The following is a 19729-nucleotide window of genomic DNA, read 5'->3' as shown; positions in this document are numbered from 1 at the left end:
TTAGTGCTTTTTCCTTTTGCACTTGGCTCTGTTCCCTTCTTCCCCCTCCCCCCCTCCCTCCTCTCTCCCACCAAGCAGACCCCTCCCGATGGTGAACCTAGAGGCCCACTATTCTCTCTTCCCCTCCATGTTTCTACATGCTTGCTTGGACAGCACTGGCATGGTCTCCTGCATCTCTCCCTGCTTTACATCCCTTTCTACCCCCATAAAGATTTCTGCTTTGCTTACCTCAGACACAGTTGCAGTCAAACCTGGTTGTCTGTAGACAACAGTGGCCGTGTGAGTTGTGCATATATGAATATGTGTGTTGGGGGGTGGGGGGTATATGCCTAATGGAGATAGTCTTATTGCTGAATTTTATAAAGCAGTCTCTTTCATTGTGCCTGTCTGCCTCTTAGTGCCTCCTGCATGTTTTGCGGAGCATCCACCCTTTCATATTCTTGTTATTCCATCTAGTATTTTCCAATGCTTGGATATAAGGTATTGAACTTCTGTTAACGTAAGCCTTTTTAGTAAAGCCATTCTGGATAATTAAAGAAAATTGGTAAAAAGTTGTGGTTGTTCCAGTGTTGCTGTAAAATGTTAAATAATTTTGGGCAGATGTCACTGCAGTGTGTAGCTAAGCTGTTATGTTAACATTCAAGTAAAGGAGGAACACTCAAAAAATATGTTGAAATGGTAGCTCCATGTTTTGTGTTTGTGCGTGCGTGCGTGCGCGCGCACGAGTGGTGTTCCCCCCCTTAAACAAAGAAAATTTTTTAACTTCAGTTTCCCCAAGATGTTTCTATATTTAAGGAGTTTGTTGGAAGTGGGATCCACTTGTCATGAATAAAAATTATTACTCATTAAAAAACAATAAATGTAAGTTGTGACAAAGGAAAAACAAACATATGCACTTCACAAAAAAGCGGAGATGCTGAGTTTCAATAGGCACAACAAAAAGATTCACAAAATTATAGCTTTCGGCCATAAAGGCCTTTGTCAGCAGTACACACACACACACACACACACACACACACACACACACACACACACACACAAACGCAACTTGCACACACATCTGCAGCCTCAAAGCTGAAAACTACACTGCGAGCAGCTGCACCAGTGCATGATGGGAGTAGTGACTGGGTGGGGGTAAGGAGGAGGCTGCGGCGAGGACGGGGAGGGATAGTATGGTGGGAGTGGCAGACAATGAAGTGTTGCAGTTTAGACAGAAGGCAGGAGAGAAGATGCAGAGGGGGGAGGGGGTGAGTAACGGAATGGAGAGAAATAAAAAGACTGGGTTGTGACAGTGAAATGACGGCTGTGTAGTGCTGGAATGGGAACAGGGAGGGGGCTGGATGGGTGAGGACAGTGACTAACGAAGGTTGAGGCCAGAAGGGTTACGGGAACGTAGGTTGTATTGCAGGGAAAGTTCCCACCTGCACAGTTCAGAAAACCTGGTGTTGGTGGGAAGGATCCATATGGTACAGGCTGTGAAGCAGTCATTGAGATGAGGGATATCTTGTTTGGCAGCGTGTTTAGCAACAGTTGTCCACTTGTTTTTTGGCCACAGTTTGTCGGTGGCCGTTGATGCGGACAGACAGCTTGTTGGTTATCATGCCTACATAGAATGCAGCACAGTGGTTGCAGCTTAGCTTGTAAATCACATGACTGGTTTCACAGGTAGCCCTGCCTTTGATGGGATAGGTGATGTTAGTGACTGGACTGGAATAGGTAGTGGTAGGAGGATGTATGGGACAGGTCTTGCATCTAGGTCTGTTACAGGGGTATGAGCCGTGAGGTAAGGGATTGGGAGCAGGGGTTGTGTAAGGATGGACAAGTATATAGCGTAGGTTCAGTGGGTGGCGGAATACCACGGTAGGAGGGTTGGGAAGGATAGTGGGCAGGACATTCCTCATTTCAGGGCACGACGAGAGGTAATCGAAACCTGGCAGAGAATGTAATTCAGTTGCTCCAGTCCCGGATGGTACTGAGTTAAGAGGGGAATGCTCCTCTGTGGCCGGACTTGTGGGGCGTTGGGAGGTGGTGGGAGACTGGAAATATAAGGCACGGGAGATTTGTTTTTGTACAATGATGGGAGGATAATTACGGTCAGTGGAGGCTTCAGTGAGACACTTGGTATAATTTGAAAGGGACTGCTCGTCACTGCAGATGCGGCGACCACGAGGTGGCTAGGCTGTACGGAAGGGACCTCTTGGTATGGAATAGGTGGCAGCTGTCAAAGTGGAGGTATTGCTGGTTGTTAACAGGTTTGATATGGACGGAGGTGCTGATGTAGCCATCTCTGAGGTGAAGGTCAACATCTAGGAAGGTGGCTTGTTGGGTTGAAGCAAATGGGAGAGAAGTTGTTGAGGTTCTGGAGTAATGTGAATAAGGTGTCCTCACCTTCAATCCAGATAGCAAATATGCCATCAATGAATCTGAACTAGGCGAGGGGCTTAGGATTCTGGGTTTTTAGGAAGAATTCCTCTAGATGGCCCATGAATAGGTTAGTGTAGGATGGTGCCGTGCGGGTGCCCATAGCTGTACCGCGGATTTGTTTGTAGGTAATGCCTTAAAAGGAGAAGTAATTGTGGGTGAGGATGTGGATGTAGTTAGTCATGGAGACTAGGAAGGAGGTTGTTGATTTGGAATCCATAGGGCATCTGGAAAGGTAGTGTTCGATAGCAGTAAGGCCATGGGCATTAGGAATGTTACTGTACAGGGAAGTGGCATCAACAGTGACGAGCAGGGCACCGTGTGGTAAAGGAACAGGAACTCTGGAGAGAGGGTCGAGAAAATGGTTAGTATCTTTTATATAGGAGCATAGGTTCCGGTTAGTAGGTTGAAGGTGTTGATCTACGAGAGCAGAGATTCTCTCAGTGGGGGGCACAGTAACTGGCCGCTATGGGGCATCCTGGGTGGTTGGGTTTTTGGACTTGAGAAAGGTGTGTAGAAGGTGGGAGTGCGGTAGAGGTTCTGGGATGGGCCCTAAGGATTTGAGTAGTGACTGGAGATCCTGCTGGATTACTGGAATGGGATCATTGTGGCATGGTTTGTAGGTGGAAGTATCTGACAGCTGACGGAGTCCTTCTGCCACATAATCCTTGCGGTTCATAACAACGGTGATGGAGCCTTTCTCAGCAGGCAGGATCAGTTTTTAGATGGAGGAGTGTCGTTCTTTCTGCAGATGTAAGGTTAGTTTGCATGTTGAGGGATTTGGGGAATGATGCTGAGGCAAGGTTCAAGTTCAAGAAATTCTGGAAATTTGATGGGGAGGGGGGGGGGGGGGGTTGGAGGCAGTGTGGGTGGATCACAGTTAGGTAGAGGAGTGAACTGAGTTAGGCAGGGTTCAATATTGGTCATAGGTTGAATCTGATTGGTCGGGTTGGTGGCGAAAAAGTGTTTCCACTGTAGGGACCGGGAGGAAGACAGGAGGTCTTTAACTGGTCGTGCATGGTTAAATTTGGGAGTGGGGCAAAAGGTGAGACCTTCGGAAAGGATTGATATTTCTGAGGAACTAAGGCTTCTGGAGGAAAGGTTCATAACTGTGTTGCGGGTCTGTTTAGGTTCTGGGTTGGGTGGTGGTGGTGGTGGTGGTGGTGGGAGGGAGGGAGTTTTGGAGGATGGGGCTAGTGTAGTAGGTCTGTAAGACAGGGTTTGTCAGCTATGAGGGGGAGTGGGGGAGGTTTGGAGGTTGTTGTAGAAGTGGTGGACAGTGGTACTCCGAGGCGGGAGTAGGAAGTGCGTAGGATGGAGAGCTTCTTGAGGTGGTGTTGTGCATGTTGCTCAAGTTCCTGCAGGGCAAGAGTTTCAGTATGTGTTATGGGTTCCAGGAATTTGGGATTACATAGCAGGAGAATTTTGCAGATGGAGGGAAGGTACTGCAAGGAGGATTGGGCTTGGTTAATATGGTTTTGCAGGACTACGTTGGTGAGGGATAAGGATTGACGGAATCTGAACGGGTGAAGGTCATTGTGGAAGGAGTGGTGGCAACCAGAGATGGGTAATTAGATGGTAATGCCATTATGGGGGATTTCATGAGCCAAGCAAAAACGCAGGAACAGTATGTGGGACTGGGATCTGGCTAGGGACAAGGAAACTTGTCTGTACTGACGCAGATGGAAGGAGCAAAGATCCATGGTGGTGCGAAAAATTACATAAGAAAGTAGAAATACTTCCAAAAAAATTATGCAAAAATACACCCAAATACGTGTGAAATGTAGGTAAAGGATGAAGGATGAAATGGATGCACAATGGGGGAAAAAGTCCCTCTCAAAATATACCAAGGGTCTCGCTGAAGCTTTCACTGACCGTAATTATCCTCCCATCCTTGTACAAAAACAAATCTCCCTTTCCTTATCTTTCCAGTCTCCCACCACCTCCCAAAGTCCCACAGTCCGGCCACAGAGGAGCATTCCCCTCGTAACTCAGTACCATCTGGGACAGGAGCAACTGAATTACATTCCCTGCCAGGGTTTCAATTACCTCTCGACATGCCCTGAAATGAGAAATGTCCTGTCCGCTATCCTTCCCACCTCTCCTACCTTGGTATTCCGCCACCCACCGAACCTACACTATATACTCGTCCATCCTTACACAACCCCTGCTCCCAATCCCTTACCTCACGGCTCATACCCCTGCAACAGACCTAGATGCATGACCTGTCCCATACATCCTCCTACTACCACCTTCTCCAGTCCGGTCACTAACATCACCTATCCCATCAAAGACAGGGCTACCTGTGAACCACCCCCTGTGGGTTCGGGGGTAAGAATAGGCCTAGGCCCACGGTATTCCTGCCTGTCGTAAGAGGCGACTAAACGGAGTCTCAAACATTTCGGCTTTAATGTGATGGTCCCCTCTTGGGTTTGACCTCCATTTTTCCAAATGTCCGTTAGTGCGTGCCATTTAGGGGAGGACGCCTTACGTGGTGTTTTTCTATTGGTCCATCATGCACCACCATCTTGCATGCTACCTATTGTCGTGTGGCGGGATTTACACCCAACGTCTTCTGGGTTGCCACCTTCTCGTCTTGTGCGCAATCCCCTTCTTAGCGCCCCTGACAACTGTGGACCCTTTCAACACCTAATATCCAGCACGGTAGCCAGTCCGTTGTTGTGGGGTCGGCATGTACCCTCTTGGTGGTAGCCCCCTTACCACGCAGGGATCGCAGTACATATGCCAGAGCTGTTTCCTCCCCACGCATGCCAAGGAGTATGTGCCCATCTTGTCTGGCACACGGGGACTCCGGGCAACGGGATATTGACCAGGTATCCGTTCCTTTGGCTGGGCGGCGCCCTTGGGGAGAGCCCTCGTTCGGAGCTTCCATTCTCCAGTGGAATTGCGGCGGTTATTTCCGCCACCTGCCTGAGCTCCGGATGCTTCTGAGTGTTTCCCCTGTTCTCTGCATTGCTTTGCAGGAAACTTGGTTTCCAGCAATGCGGACCCCCGTCCTTCGCGGTTATCGGGGCTACTATAAGAACCGCGCTGCCTGTCAACGAGCGTCAGGTGGAGTTTGCCTCTTTGTTCACCACTCTGTCTGTAGCTCACCAGTACCCCTTCTGACGCCTTTAGAGGCAGTCACTGTCAGGGTTGAGCTCTCGCCGGCTATTACTGTTAGCTCTGTTTACATTCATCCGGATGGGGAGCTCCCCCGTCATGTCTTGGCAGTGCTGCTGGCACAACTCCCGCCACCATTGCTGCTTCTGGTCGATTTCAATGCCCACAACCCTCTATGGGGTGGGACTGTCTCCGATGACAGCGGTCGTGCCGTGGAGCATGTGTTGGCTCAGCTCGACCTTAGCCTCTTCAACACCGGTGCTCGCACGCATTTCAGTGTGGCCCATGGCTCGTTCTCGGCCATAGATCTCTCTCTTTGCACCCCCGGACTTGTCCCATCCCTCCACTGGAGAGTGCATCCTGACCTGTGTGGTAGTGACCATTTTCCCATCTATTTGTCACTGCCCCAGTGTCATTCTTGTGGGCGCCTGCCCCGCTGGGCTCTCAACAGGGCTGACTGGCCGGCTTTTACTTCCGCTCCAACCATTGAGTCTCCCCCACAGGGTGACATTGACAAGGTGGTCCATGTCATAACTACGTCAATCATTTCTGCGGCCGAGGCTGCCATCCCCCGCTCTTCTGGACTCCCTCGGAGGAAGGCTGTACCCTGGTGGTCGCTGGAGATTGCTGAGGCTATTCGCGATCGTAGGTGGGCTCTCCAGCGTCATAGGCGGCACCCGTCTCTGGAGACCCTCATCGCCTTTAAGAGGCTCCGTGCCTTGGCCCGTCGTCTTATTGCACGGCGTAAGCAGGAGTGCTGGGAGAGGTATGTCTCATCCTTGGGCTCCCGTGTCTCCCCCTCGCTCGTGTGGTCCCGGATCTGGCGGATTTATGGATACCAGACCCCTATGGGTGTCCCTGGGATCTCCCTGGACGGCGCTGTCTGCACGGACGCTGCCGCCATTGCTGAACACCTTGCCGCACACTTTGTTAGGAGCTCTGCGACTGCACACACACACACCCCTCCTGCCTTTCGCTCTCTAAAGGAGCGAGCTGAGCAGACGCCGTTATCATTCCACACGCATCGTTCTGAAAAATACAATGCTCCTTTTTCAGCGAGAGGGAATTCCTCGCTGCCCTCGCCGATTGCCCTGATACAGCACCAGGACCAGACTGCATTCACGCGCAGATGCTGAAGCATCTCTCCAGGGACTGCCAGAGACACATCCTCACCATCTTTAACCGCATTTGGAGCAAGGGCGTGCTCCCTTCGCAATGGCGAGAGGGTGTTATTGTCCCCATCTTGAAGCCCAGTGCGGACCCACTGGCGGTAGACAGCTATCGTCCCATTACCCTCACCAACATTTTGTGCAAATTACTCGAACGTATGGTGGGGCGGCGTTTGTGTTGGGTCCTTGAGTCGCGTGGTCTCCTTGCTCCATCCCAGGGTGGCTTCCGTCGGGGCCGGTCTGCTGCAGACAATTGGGTGCGGCTGGAATCTGCTATCCGTATGGCCTTTGCCTGACGTCAGCATCTCGTTGCTGTATTGTTTGATCTGCGGAAGGCGTATGACACCACATGGAGGCATCACATCCTTGCTACGTTGCATGAGGGGGGGGGGTCTTCGTGGTCAGCTCCCGGCTTTTCTTCAAACCTTTTTATTGCGCCGCTCTTTCCGGGTGCAAGTCGGTGCCGCCTCTAGTTCATCTTATACACAGGAAAATGGGGTCCCACAGGGCTCGGTGTTGAGCATCTCCTTATTTCTAGTGGCCATTAATGGTCTGGCTGCAGCCATGGGGTCGTCGGTGTCTCCTTCTTTGTATGCCGACGACTTCTGCATCTCATTTACCTCCACAACTACAGGCGTCGCCGAACGCAGGCTGCAAGTCGCCGTTCGCAAGGCAGCATCATGGGCTCTGACTCATGGTTTTCAGTTCTCTGCAGCCAAGACTCGAGTTATGCACTTCTGCAGGCGTCGGACGGTCCACCCTCATCCTGAACTTTACCTCGACGGCCACCTCCTTGAAGTGGTGGACACTATCCGCTTCTTAGGACTCATCTTTGATGCCCGGCTCACATGGGTTCCTCATATTACTCAGCTGAAGCGAAAGTGCTGGCGGCATCTCAACGCCCTCCGCTGCCTGAGCCACACGTCTTGGGGTGCAGATCGCTGCACGCTGTTGCGATTGTACAGAGCCCTTGTGCAGTCCAGGCTTGATTATGGGAGCCTGGCCTATGGGTCTGCATCACCCTGTGTTGACATTGTTGGACCCCATACACCACTGTAGGGTTCGGCTTGCAACTGGCGCTTTCCGTACGAGCCCTGTGGATAGTCTACTGGTGGAGGCCGGGGTTCCCCCGCTGTGGATTCGCCGCCATCGACTGCTCGCCGACTATGCTGTCTACGTGCATTGCTCACCGGGCCATCCCAATCATCGCCTGCTTTTCCCTGCCAAGATCCTCCATCTGCCCGAACGTCGAACTCGGTCTGGGCTTTCCATAGCTGCCCGCGTCCAGTCCCTGCTGTCGGAACTGGGGTCATTCCCTCCTCTGCCTCCCTTCCGGGTCTGTGCACCTACGCCTCCCTGGTGTTTGCTCCGGCCGTCCATCCGTCTGGACTTGGCACAGGGACCCAAGGACTCGGTTCCGCCTGTGGCCCTCCGTCGCCGTTTTCTTGCGCTCCTCGCCTCATTTTCGGGCTGAGAGACTGTCTACACTGATGGTTCCCTGGTTGATTGTCGCACTGCCTACGCTTTTGCTCACGCTGCCCATGTTGAACAGCGCTGGTGGCCATATTGCGCGCTCTTGAGCATATGCGTTCCTGCTCAGGTACGTCCATCGTCATCTGCAGTGACTCCCTGAGCAGCCTCCAGGCCATCGACCGCTGCTATACCTCTTCTCCTCTGGTATCCTCTATTCAGGAGTCTGTTTCCGCCATTACCCGCTCTGGTCGTTCAGTGGTCTTTGTTTGGACGCCAGGTCACGTTGGCATCCCGGGGAAGGAACATGTCGAGAGGCTGGCCAAAGGGGCGATCGACACCCCAGCTTTGGAGATCGGCCTCCCGGTTCGTGATCAGCAGTTGGTGTTGCGCCGTAAGGTGCTTGGGATGTGGACTGATGAGTGGCGTGGCCTGACATCCCCGGATAAACTGCGGGCTGTTAAGGAGACGACCGATGTGTGGCGGTCCTCCCTGCGGGCTTCTCGCAGGGACTCTGTCGTCCTGTGTCGGCTTCGCATCGGCCATACCTACCTGACGCACGGCCATCTTTTGCATCAGGAGGATCCCCCCCCCCCCCCCCCCCCCCCCCCCCCCCCCCCCCCCCCCCCCTGTGTCGGTGTGGGTCCCGGCTGACGGTCGCCCACATTTTGTTGGAGTGTCCCCAACTGCGCACCCTCCGGCAGTCTTTTAATCTCCCGGGCACTTTGCCTTTGGTTTTATGCAATGATGCCTCCATGGCTGACGGCGTTTTAAATTTTATCCGTGATAGTCCTTTTTATGGTTCCATTTAGGGAGGTCCTGCACCTTTCCCTTTCTGTGTCTCTTGTCCTCGGGTGTCTCCTATTTGGTTGCAGATTTTAGTGCGTAGTCGGATGCTTGACTCTTTCCCTTTTTTTGTTCTCGTGGTCAGTCAACCAGTATTGGCCATCTTCTTTTCTTCTGTTTCTTTCTGTCGTGTTCATCTGTACTCTTCTTGTCTGTAGTGTTCGTTGCCGCATTTGTGTTCTTTCAGTGCCTGGGGGGGAGTCTCCTTCCCCTTAGGGTTTTACCTGCTCCGCACATTTTCGTCTCGCCTGTTTTTGGAATGGGGGACTGATGACCTTAGCTGTTTAGTCCCCCTTAAACATCCCAACAACCACCACCCCCTGTGAAACCAGTCATGTGATTTACAAGCTAACCTGCAACCACTGTGCTACATTCTATGTAGGCATGATAACCAACAAGCTGTCTGTCCGCGTGAATGGCCACCGACAAACTGTGATCAAAAAACAAGTGGACCACCCTGTGTCTGAACACGCTGCCAAATGTGATATCTTTCATCTCAATGACAGCTTCACAGCCTGTACCATATGGATCCTTCCCACCAACACCAGCTTTTCTGAATTGCGCAGGTGGTAACTTTCCCTGCAATACATCCTACGTTCCCATAACCCTGCTGGCCTCAACCTTCGTTAGTCACTGTCTTCACCCATCCAGCCCCCTCCCTGTTCCCATTCCAGCACTACACAGCCGTCATTTCACTGTCACACCCAGTCTTTTTATTTCTCTCCATTCCGTTACTCACCCCCTCCCCCCTCCGCATCTTCTCTCCTGTCCTCTGTCTAAACTGCAACACTTCACTGTCTGCCCCTCCCACCATACTATCCCTCCCCGTCCCCGCTGCAGCCTCCTTACCCCCACCCAGTCACCACTCCCATCATGCACTGGTGCAGCTGCTCGCAGTGTAGTTTCAGCTCTAAGACTGCAGATGTATGTGCAAGTTGTGTGTGTGTGTGTGTGTGTGTGTGTGTGTGTGTGTGTACTGCTGACAAAGGCCTTAATTGCCGAAAGCTATAATTGTGTGAATCTTTTTGTTGTGCCTATCGCAACTCAGCATCTCCGCTGTATGGTGAGTAGCAACTATCCTTCTCTGGTATTGTTACATTCCATCCTGGAATTTCCATTATTTGATTTTACAAAAAAACTTCCTTACTCTTGTTGACGGTTTTATTGTGATGTGTGTGTTTAATATTCTCTTTTCTAATATTATTTCTGTCTTTGATTTTGGCTGATGTTTCCCCATAAAGATTTGTTTTTCATGATTTATTTGTTATTTACTTTATATCTATCTGAATAGTAATTATGACGTACACTGTGCATACAAAAGAAACACAGTACACTGTCAGTAACCCGGCACACATCCAGCCTCTAACTGATCAAGCAACAGTGATGCATACAGTAGTGAATTTTCATGTTCAGTTATGTTGTTAGGTAATTACATTGCTAAACAATGCTGTCTTATTTCGAAATAGAGGCTTCTAAAAGGAAACAAGTTACGCCAGACCTCAAACAGAAACTCAAAATTAGAGTTACGTTGAACTGAGGTTCTTCGCAGAGCAGTTACTTATGACAAGACTTGAGTAGATAGAGAGATAATCAAAAGTGCACAGGAAAGTTATGAAAAGTGATGAGGAAGAGTATGTGAGAGAACTTGAAGAAATCTCTCTCACTCCTCATGCTAAAGCTGTAGACATCTTCCTGGAGTACATTATGCAACAATCAGAAACCTGCTGTACCAGTGTAATGCTACTAAATCAATTGACTATTAAAGCGTACTGCCTTCACCTATCATTGTGATAGCTAAAAATGTGGGCATGTTTCATAGTGAGTGATACTGCTGTATATATGTACCCATTCAAGGACCAAGTTTTCTGTGAAAGTGTATATGTCTGTTGAGTTAATAAAGTACGGGGTGTTCAAAAAGTCTCTCCGCAGTGCCGTATGATTGTTAGCCGCGTGTGCCGTATACCGCAGTGAATATACTGAAATGAAACTCAGTGAAATAAAAATTATCAATTTATTGAATATTCATTTTTACTTACAAATTTTCACATTAAATGTTGAAAGTGTCCCCCCTGTTGTTGAATACACAATTCAATTCATCTAATCATGTTTACAAACACAAGCTGTAACATTTATTCTGTAACAGAAGCAGTGAAAGTGAATATTGCAGTTTTCACTTCATCGATGGATTTTTGGACGGTTTTTATAGACAGTTGCTTTCACTGCACCCCAGAAGAATAAGTCAAGCGGTGTTAGGTCAGGCGATCGTCGAGGCCAAAGTCCCTGTGAAATTATGCAATCACCAAAAACATCAGCAAGCAGTGACATTGAAATGTGAGCTGTATGTGCGGTTGCACCATCTCGTTGAAAATAACTGTTCAGTATTTCACTTAGCACAAGTTCTCCTTTAAATGGGTACAGAATATCACTATGGTATCGTTGTGTGTCATTGTTTCGTTGAAAAATATGGGATCCACAATCCGATGTCTAGAAATTGCAATCCAAACTCCTATTTTCACGGAATGAAGTGGTTCCTCATGAATACGCAATGGATTTGCAGCACTCCACATACGAAAATTTTGCGAGTTCATGTACCCGGATAAATGAAACCACACCTCATCAGTGAAAAACATTTCATTAAGAATATCCCTTCCTTTTTGTTGAACGAAATTTTTGAACCATTGACAATAATGCAGTCTCTTGTCATGATCAGTATCTTTCAGTTCTTGGACGACTGTCACTTTGTATGGGAAAATTTTTAGTTTTTTCCTTACAGCTGTGTGGGCTGTTCTGACACTAACATCAACTTCCTGGGCAAGTTTTCTTACTGACTTGTTTGGACTCATGGGCATTCTATCGAAAATGTCAAGTAGTTTACTCTGAGAAAAAACGCTAGGACAATCACTTCTCGGTGCGTCTGTCACTGGACCCTTACTTCGAAATTTGTTAACCAAATCTCACACAGTATCGCGATGTGGGGAGTGTTGTCTCCGGGAAAACTGAATTAAATGTTTGACAAACTGAAACTGTGTATTTACCGCTGGCTTTGAACAGTTGTTCGACTAAAAATACACGTTCTTAAATAGTTAGCATTTTAACACTGACAAAAACTAAACAGATGAACAAAGGAACTAACTTAAATGTTCACATCAACACGTATCGACACACACCAACGATACTACTGACGCTGGCTGAGATAAACGAAACAGTGGAATGTTGGGAGAGTACACTTGAAGGGAAGTAACCTAGGCAAGCGAACAACCATACAGCACACGCGGCTAATAATCGTACGGCACATGCTGCTAATAATCATACGGCACTGCGGAGAGACTTTTTGAACATCCCGTATAATCCCTGTATGTTTACGGTAAATTTCAGATGCTTATTAATCTGATACTTCCGCTGGTCCATATGTGCAAGGAATGGTCAGATTAGCAAGAGTCTAGTGTGTCTTATATTTTTCTGACATAACTAATGTCGCTCAGAGCTTGTTTTGTGCTATATCAACTCGTAAAAGAACCGCTAGTGTTCAGCTGATTTCTGTGAAATTTTGATGGGCATCACTGAATCTTCTACTAATAAATAATGCTTATATGTTCTAGGTTAACAATTATGGCATGAATGGTGATGCATCTGGTTTTATGACACCATATATGGGTACATTTTATTATGGAAACAACAGTTACATGCATTTGGATGACATCACCTTGAAGGAGTATATCAGGAAACAAATGTGAGTACATTTTTGGTGGAAGGTAATTACTACTTGCTGTGAACATGGCTAGAATTAAGATTTACAGGCACTGGATTGTACAAATTGAAAGAAAAAGTTTTGGAACTTTTATCGATCGAAAAATCTAAGGGGATTTCATTGAACACTTTCTAAATACTATACCAGGTGTACTGGTATGAAATGAGCGTTGTGTGTGTGTGTGTGTGTGTGTGTGTGTGTGTGTGAGAGAGAGAGAGAGAGAGAGAGAATGAAACACTAATTTTGAATTGAAAAGTAAAAACATTTTATTCAAAGTACTGACCATTGCTTTCTATACATTTTGACCAGCTTTCTGGCAATTTGTGGACACCACGCCAAAAGAAATGTTTGTCTTCTGAAGCAAACCAATCAGACACCCAATTTTCGACTTCTTTGTAGGAATCAAAGTGTTCCTCAACCAGTGTGTGTCCCATTGATGAAAACAAATGGTAGTCGGAAGGGGCCAAGTCTGGTGAATACGGCGGGTGGGGTAGCAGCTCCCAGCCAAGTGTTTTGGTTGTATCCTGAACCAGTTTTGCTTTGTGTGCAGGTGCATTGTCGTGCAAAAAAAATTACTTTGCCATGTCTTCTGGCCCATTGTGGTCTTTTTTTTTTTTTCGATCAGTGCATAGTTCAAATTGATCATTTGTTGTCTGTAGCGATTAGTATTCACAGTTTCACCGGGTTTTAGAAGCTCATGATATACCACACCTTTCTGATCCTACCAAACACAGAGCATTGTGTTCTTACCGTATCGATCTGGTTTTGCGTCAATGTTGATGGTTGTCCTGGATTAACCTATGATTTTTCTCGTTTAGGATTCTTAAAATAAATCCAGTATTCATCGACAGTAACAAATCGATGCAAAATTGATTTTATTTCATGTCTTTGAAGCAAAATTTGACAAATAGTTTTTCGGTTTTCCATCTGCCTTTCATTCAATTCATGTGGCACCCATTTTCCACACTTTTGGATCTTTCCCATAGCTTTCAAATGGTCAGAAATTGTTTGTTGTGCAACATTTGGCATTGCTGCCATTTGCTTCTGACTCAAAGTATCATCTTCGTCCAATACTGCTTGCAATTCGGCGTCTTCGGACTTTTTTGGTGGTCTTCTACGTTCTTCATTTCTTACACCAAAATCATTATTTCTGAACTGTTGAAACCATCTTTTGCATGTTGCTTCTGATAGAGCATGATTACCATATGCCTCGACAAGCATTCAATGCGACTCTGCAGCACTATTTTTCAAACGAAAACAAAATATTAATGCTTTCCACAAATCATCACTCTCTGGTACAAAATTTGACATTGTTAACACGATGAAAACATATAAGGTTGTTTGTTCCATGACTTGATGTATGCTAAATATCTTTGACAGATGTCATACCAACCAAACAAAAAAAAATTAAGGCTCGTTCACAACAAATGTTCCCTATCGACACATTTGTATCTTAATGCTCATTTAATACCGGTACACCTGGTGTAATCTTCAGAAATAGATCAGCTTAATCATGTTTACTGCTGAAACAGTGCACTTTAAAATTGTAAGATGACTGAAAAGAAATTGGTTCAAAAGTACATATTTTTAAATATATTTTATATGTGTAATTCTCTCTTTGCCTGCCTCTGTGTGTGTGTGTGTGTGTGTGTGTACACACCCAAAAGTGAGTTCACATTTGTCTGAAATGAGTTCTCAGTTGTCTGAAAATTAAACAAAGATTGTATACTTTTCTAATTTGCATTATTCTTTAATTTAAAAGTAAATAACTACTGAAGATAGCCCTTTGATGCATGAAGGTAATTTTACAAGGTAGAAATTGATTACATATTGTGTCACTTGATAACTTTGCAGAAATAAATAGGTCAACAAAATTTGTTTGTATGAAGTTTTTTCCATTCTTGTTATATAAATTTAAAATGAATATGAATTATAAACCTGGGCTACTGTGTTCTACTTGTATGTATGTGTGGTGACTAGTCAGAGCATCCTGTGCTCAAGGGATGAGTTGGCTTTGCTGTGCATATTGGTTACATTCTGCGATACTGCCATATTGCACCACCCAGTGTTACTTAGTTAAGTGAGTGTCTGCAGTGCAGAAAACACTTATTGCTGTTTACCAGTACCACTTTGTACAGCCTCACCAGTAAAAGCTTATGAAGGAAGATCAACCCATAATAGAATTGATGTGGTGTATCATGTGATTTTGTCCAACATTTAATTAATCATCATCATAACAAAGTTATCAGAGCAAATGGCTATAAACAAATTACAGTGAATCCCCACTTTTACACTTTTCAAGGGACTTAAAAAAAATGGTGTAGACTACGGGAAAATGTAAAATGTGGGAAATAACGTCGTACGCTGTAAAAGTTACATATAGAATACCCCCTTGCACTTTATGTATAATACATGTACGTAACAGGCATCAAAAGACTGGTCAGGAACTTCTTCACTATCTGATGAAGGTTTATTATATAATAAAAACTGCTGATGTAACTGGAACTGGTAACTGTCTGGGAAGTATGCACGCATTCTCAAACTATCACCCACATTGTTTGTTTGTATAACATCACAAAATATACATAAGTAAATACTGCACTTGACAATGAGAATAAATTCTCGAAACACGTTTTGCTCAGCATGTATACAATACGTAACCTGCGCTGTGCTTACACTAAAAACGTTTGAGCAATGCAAACTGAATGCTGGTGTCAACTAGCACTCCACATGGCTATACTCCGAAACAGGCTAAATATGGTTTGACAAAGGTGTCACAATGATCACAACAATCACGAATCTGCATCTGTGCAGTAGAGTCAGTTTGGAAATGGTTGTGATTAGTCACTATATCTTCATTTGAACAAACCTAGTTACGCCCATCAGCCACCGCGCCATTAGAGCTTGGCAGCGGCAGGAGATACGGTACAACTTGTTAACAACATTTACTCGTTTACCGGTTCAAAGCCGCTGAGTAGAATGCCCTGGCATCAAGAAACTTAACCACTTAATATTTGTACACTACTGGACGGTCAACATCATGCCAGCATCATATTTTCTCCACACACACACACACACACACACACACACACACACACACCAACCACTGTCTCTGGCCAGAAAAGGCCCTGTGGCGTGCGTGCACTATCCAAATAATGTTAAGGAGACTTGAACTGTGCCTGTGTGTGTGACCACCTCATCCTCTGTAAGGTGATTAATAATTTACCCTTTCCATAAACCTGCTGTTTACCTTCATTAGACAATATTGTGTGCAGAACAGAAAAATAATGTAATGAAGAACATAACACAACACCCATATCATAATCTTTACTCAGACAGGCTGAAAAATGTTGTCACAACTATTTTACCCATATTTTGAGAAAATAGTAAAGGCACAGATCATTTGTCAGTGTATTGTCTGTGTGGCTGTCACAGAATTAGTGAATTACAACTTTTATGCATATGGATTCACTATGTCACTATCTATCCTCTTCAAGTAACAAACACATCAATTGTACCAAATCTTGCCCATCTTTGCCCATGTATCTGACCATTTTGACATGTGACTTTTCACTACCACTGAAGGACATGCATTTATTTCTGTCAGCAAACCTGTTTTCATGTTGGTGTCACTTCACTTAAGGTGCAATAGTTTGACACCCCCCCCCCCCCCCACACCTTCTTTGAATGTGACCCTGCTACTCCTATCTCGCACATCAATTTGGATCTTGTGACTTACATAATCAGGTCCATTTCTTTTTTGATAAGCATCAAACATTACTTTCCAATTGCTCAGGGGCAAGTACAGAATTACTGATCAATACTACCCTTCAGGAGAAATTACATTACTTAGTGTTTGTCCTTTTCATTCTATGCTTTCATATGTTTTATTGTTGCCTTCCAAATGACACATGCTCAAATATGTTTATTATTCTTTTTGTTGTACCTGTCTGCAACTCAGTTAACACCTCTGTGTGGTGAGTTGCAGTCTTTCCTTGCCATACTGTTGTTATTCTACCCTGGACTTTTCATTGTTATGTACATATGTATGAAAGTAAATTTGCAATACTAGTTCTAGTGATTTATAGTTCCTTCATCAGGGAGGAGATGGGGATAGACTAGGAAAGGTTAAAAAGGCTGGGTCGACGTACATTGTCCGTTGTAAATAAAAATAAATGTATAATCTTTCACCTAACTTTGTATAAGCTGCTTTCTCCACTTGCTCTCTGGGATGTGCAAGTATCCCTTTTTCCAGCTTTAGCTTCTTGACTGCTTATGCCATTCTTTCTGAAACATAAAGTTCTCTCTACATCTTTTTAAAATACCAGATCTGTGAAAGTAAGAAGTATTTTTCTTGACACTTGAATGTATTCAACATTCCCTTCATCTCTTTGATCAGCTGGTTGTAATCCAGACAGTTAAAACATTTTTTGCTTGCACTAGATTGCTCCAGTTCACAAGGATCAAATGCACCAGTTATTGCTGTTTTCTTAATACAGGGTGTATACAACCCGGGACAACCGGGAGATTCAGGAAAAACCCAGGAATTTTTTCATCCAGGAGAAAACCGGGAAAAACCAGGGAATTTTTTAGAATTTCGGGAATTTTTCATTTTTTTTGTTTTAAGTTAAATTTTTGTAATTTTGACTGGTAAGAACCGATACTCTAACAAAGGATATTACTGTATCCCGCTACTGCAGCAATAAAACACAAACGAGAGAAAAAATGAAAATAAAACTTAAATTTCAAAGGAAATGTGCCATATACAGCAACAAAACACATTGCTCATACAAGCGTTTGCCAACAGCAGAATGTGTCAAAGGCGTTAGGAAAGCTATGCAATGTTCTGTAACAATAAATTGCCTCTGATGAGCGTGACGTTGCAACTGTTTACATTAGATTCGTTTTAGCAGATACGAGCAGGATCATGTGCATGCGCAGTTGAGTAGTACCTTCTCCCGCTTCTGGCTACAGAAATGTGGCTGTTGGCTGTGTAAGCTGTCGCAGCAAGCAGCTAGATGCTACCGGGAAAAATTTTACTGGAGCGCCCAAGCTGCCACATTCTTGCATGTGCAGCAGGCCCAGATCTAGGAAGGGGGTGGGGGGCAAATTCATACTCTTGAGGGGGAAAACCTTGTTTCGCGAAGCGACTAGCATCTGGCCCACATTAGTCTATCAATTATTCATATGACTTTGAAACGCATCTCTGTCAGTTTTTTAACACTTTCCAAGTTGATTTCTGAATGAATCATAAGTTGATTTGTAAATGCGTGCATAGTGTACAAGATGTCTCTGTCAGGGGAACCCTTGTCACATGTAGAAACAAACTTTCATACAGACAAAAGGGGCTATACGAGCTGAGCGGAGTAAGGCTGGCCAGATGAATGCCAACCACTGTCTGATTGCGTGGTTGATTGCATTTGCAAATGATGAGCATTGATATTACTAGCTAAATCCATAAATTCAGGCAACCAGAGTGGAAACAAACGAATAACAGGTAAGAAAGATTACATATTATCTTCTCGGTGTATCCAAGAAAGTGAAATTTTGACAGAAAATTTTTGGCCAGATTGCTGTACTAGTAAAGGTCAGTTGCACTGTCCCTGGCTAGCAGCCGCTTTAAGTTCTATTCTGGAAGAAGCACGGAAAACGTGTTGTACGAACGTGTAGCAACCCCTGACTGGAGAATAATTGCGGGATAACTAAACTGGTGATTCTTGCAGAGTTAATGGTGTTAATCTGCGAATAAGCTTTGACATTGGCAGGAATAGTTACAGAAATAGTGATATCAAGACTTTGTTATAACGAGGAAGGAGAAGAAACGGGGACATCACACAAGTTATGGAACAATATGACAATTCCAAGTTTGTATAAAAATTTCGCACTACTACTTTTCGATCTCATACTTGAGAAACTGGAGTGTATGAATGAAGTGTGAAACTATTTCCTATCGTAAAGCTTTTTGCTTGTAGTAGGCCTAATAGGCATTTGATATTGGTACTTTGTGAATTATATTCTCTCGTTACAAAAAAGACCGTTTGTGCTAAAACAGTCTCATTTATTTGGTGTGTATTACAATTGTTGAAGTATTAGAAAAGCCTATTTTGTTTTATCTAACAGACAGTGACAAAATAGACGTAATCAGATCGGGAAACCACACCAGTCTTGGGTCCTATTTGCATTAACAGCTTTTTCAGTATTAGTCAATGACATTTCGACTTTTCATGTAGCAAAACGTTTGACGAACTTTGATGAGGTAATAGATTCTTTCGCAGAAAGTAAAGCACGCCATGTAAAGCTGTAGCAAGATTAGAGGGGAAAAAATTCTAGGAGCTAAGGATTGAAGAAATGTGTATTGTCTTGCTTGTCTCATGTCTTTACTGGGTTTATATATCCTGTATTTAATTTTATGTCACACAAAGCAGCAAGTTGTTAGCTGATATGGAATAAAGAGTGCAAATTTTCTGAGGAGTGTTTTTTTTTTTTTTTTTTTTTTTTGAAAAAAAAGGTGGGGGGGGGAGCAGGATGTCATACCGGCCGATTGTAAGTAGGAGAGGCACCACAGGACATTTTAATTTCCACTGTCCTGAATATGGTATGATGGCATTCATTATAAAATATACACGTTTCAATTCCACAGGGCGAAGTACAGTGACGTGCGATAGAAGAATGCTGCGTGAGGAGGCGAGGCACTGTCCTTTGGCACACTTAAGACCAAGTAACATGTCTTACATTTCCTCGAACACACGTTTTATGCATCAGGCTCTTCAGAAAGATGTATGCTACAAAATGAACATTTTTGAAAATTCGATTTTTTTAAATTTGTGACTTCCTATCTCAAACGCTTGAGGGAGTGGCGGGGTATTGCCCCGGTTCGGAAATATCGTAGATCGGGGGCTGATGCGCAGAGCAGTCTGAGTTAGAGTGGGGAAGTAGATTAGTCTCCACGTGA

At 45.1% G+C, this 19729-nt stretch overlaps 1 protein-coding gene across 4 annotated transcripts in view; it reads left to right on the top strand.

Annotated features, from left to right (window-relative positions):
- The window catches only part of LOC126095150 (la-related protein 1B), a 143099-nt gene that overhangs the window by 77098 nt on the left and 46272 nt on the right, over positions 1 to 19729 (top strand). For all 4 annotated transcript variants that reach the window (XM_049909873.1, XM_049909874.1, XM_049909871.1 and 1 more), the window contains one exon: positions 12629 to 12759. In XM_049909873.1, coding sequence (XP_049765830.1) covers positions 12629 to 12759 — 131 coding nt within the window. The remainder of the gene's footprint in view (positions 1 to 12628; positions 12760 to 19729) is intronic.

This window comes from Schistocerca cancellata, chromosome 8 (assembly GCF_023864275.1).
Source record: "Schistocerca cancellata isolate TAMUIC-IGC-003103 chromosome 8, iqSchCanc2.1, whole genome shotgun sequence".
NCBI lineage: Eukaryota > Metazoa > Arthropoda > Insecta > Orthoptera > Acrididae > Schistocerca > Schistocerca cancellata.
This window is presented reverse-complemented; position numbering and strand designations above follow the sequence as displayed.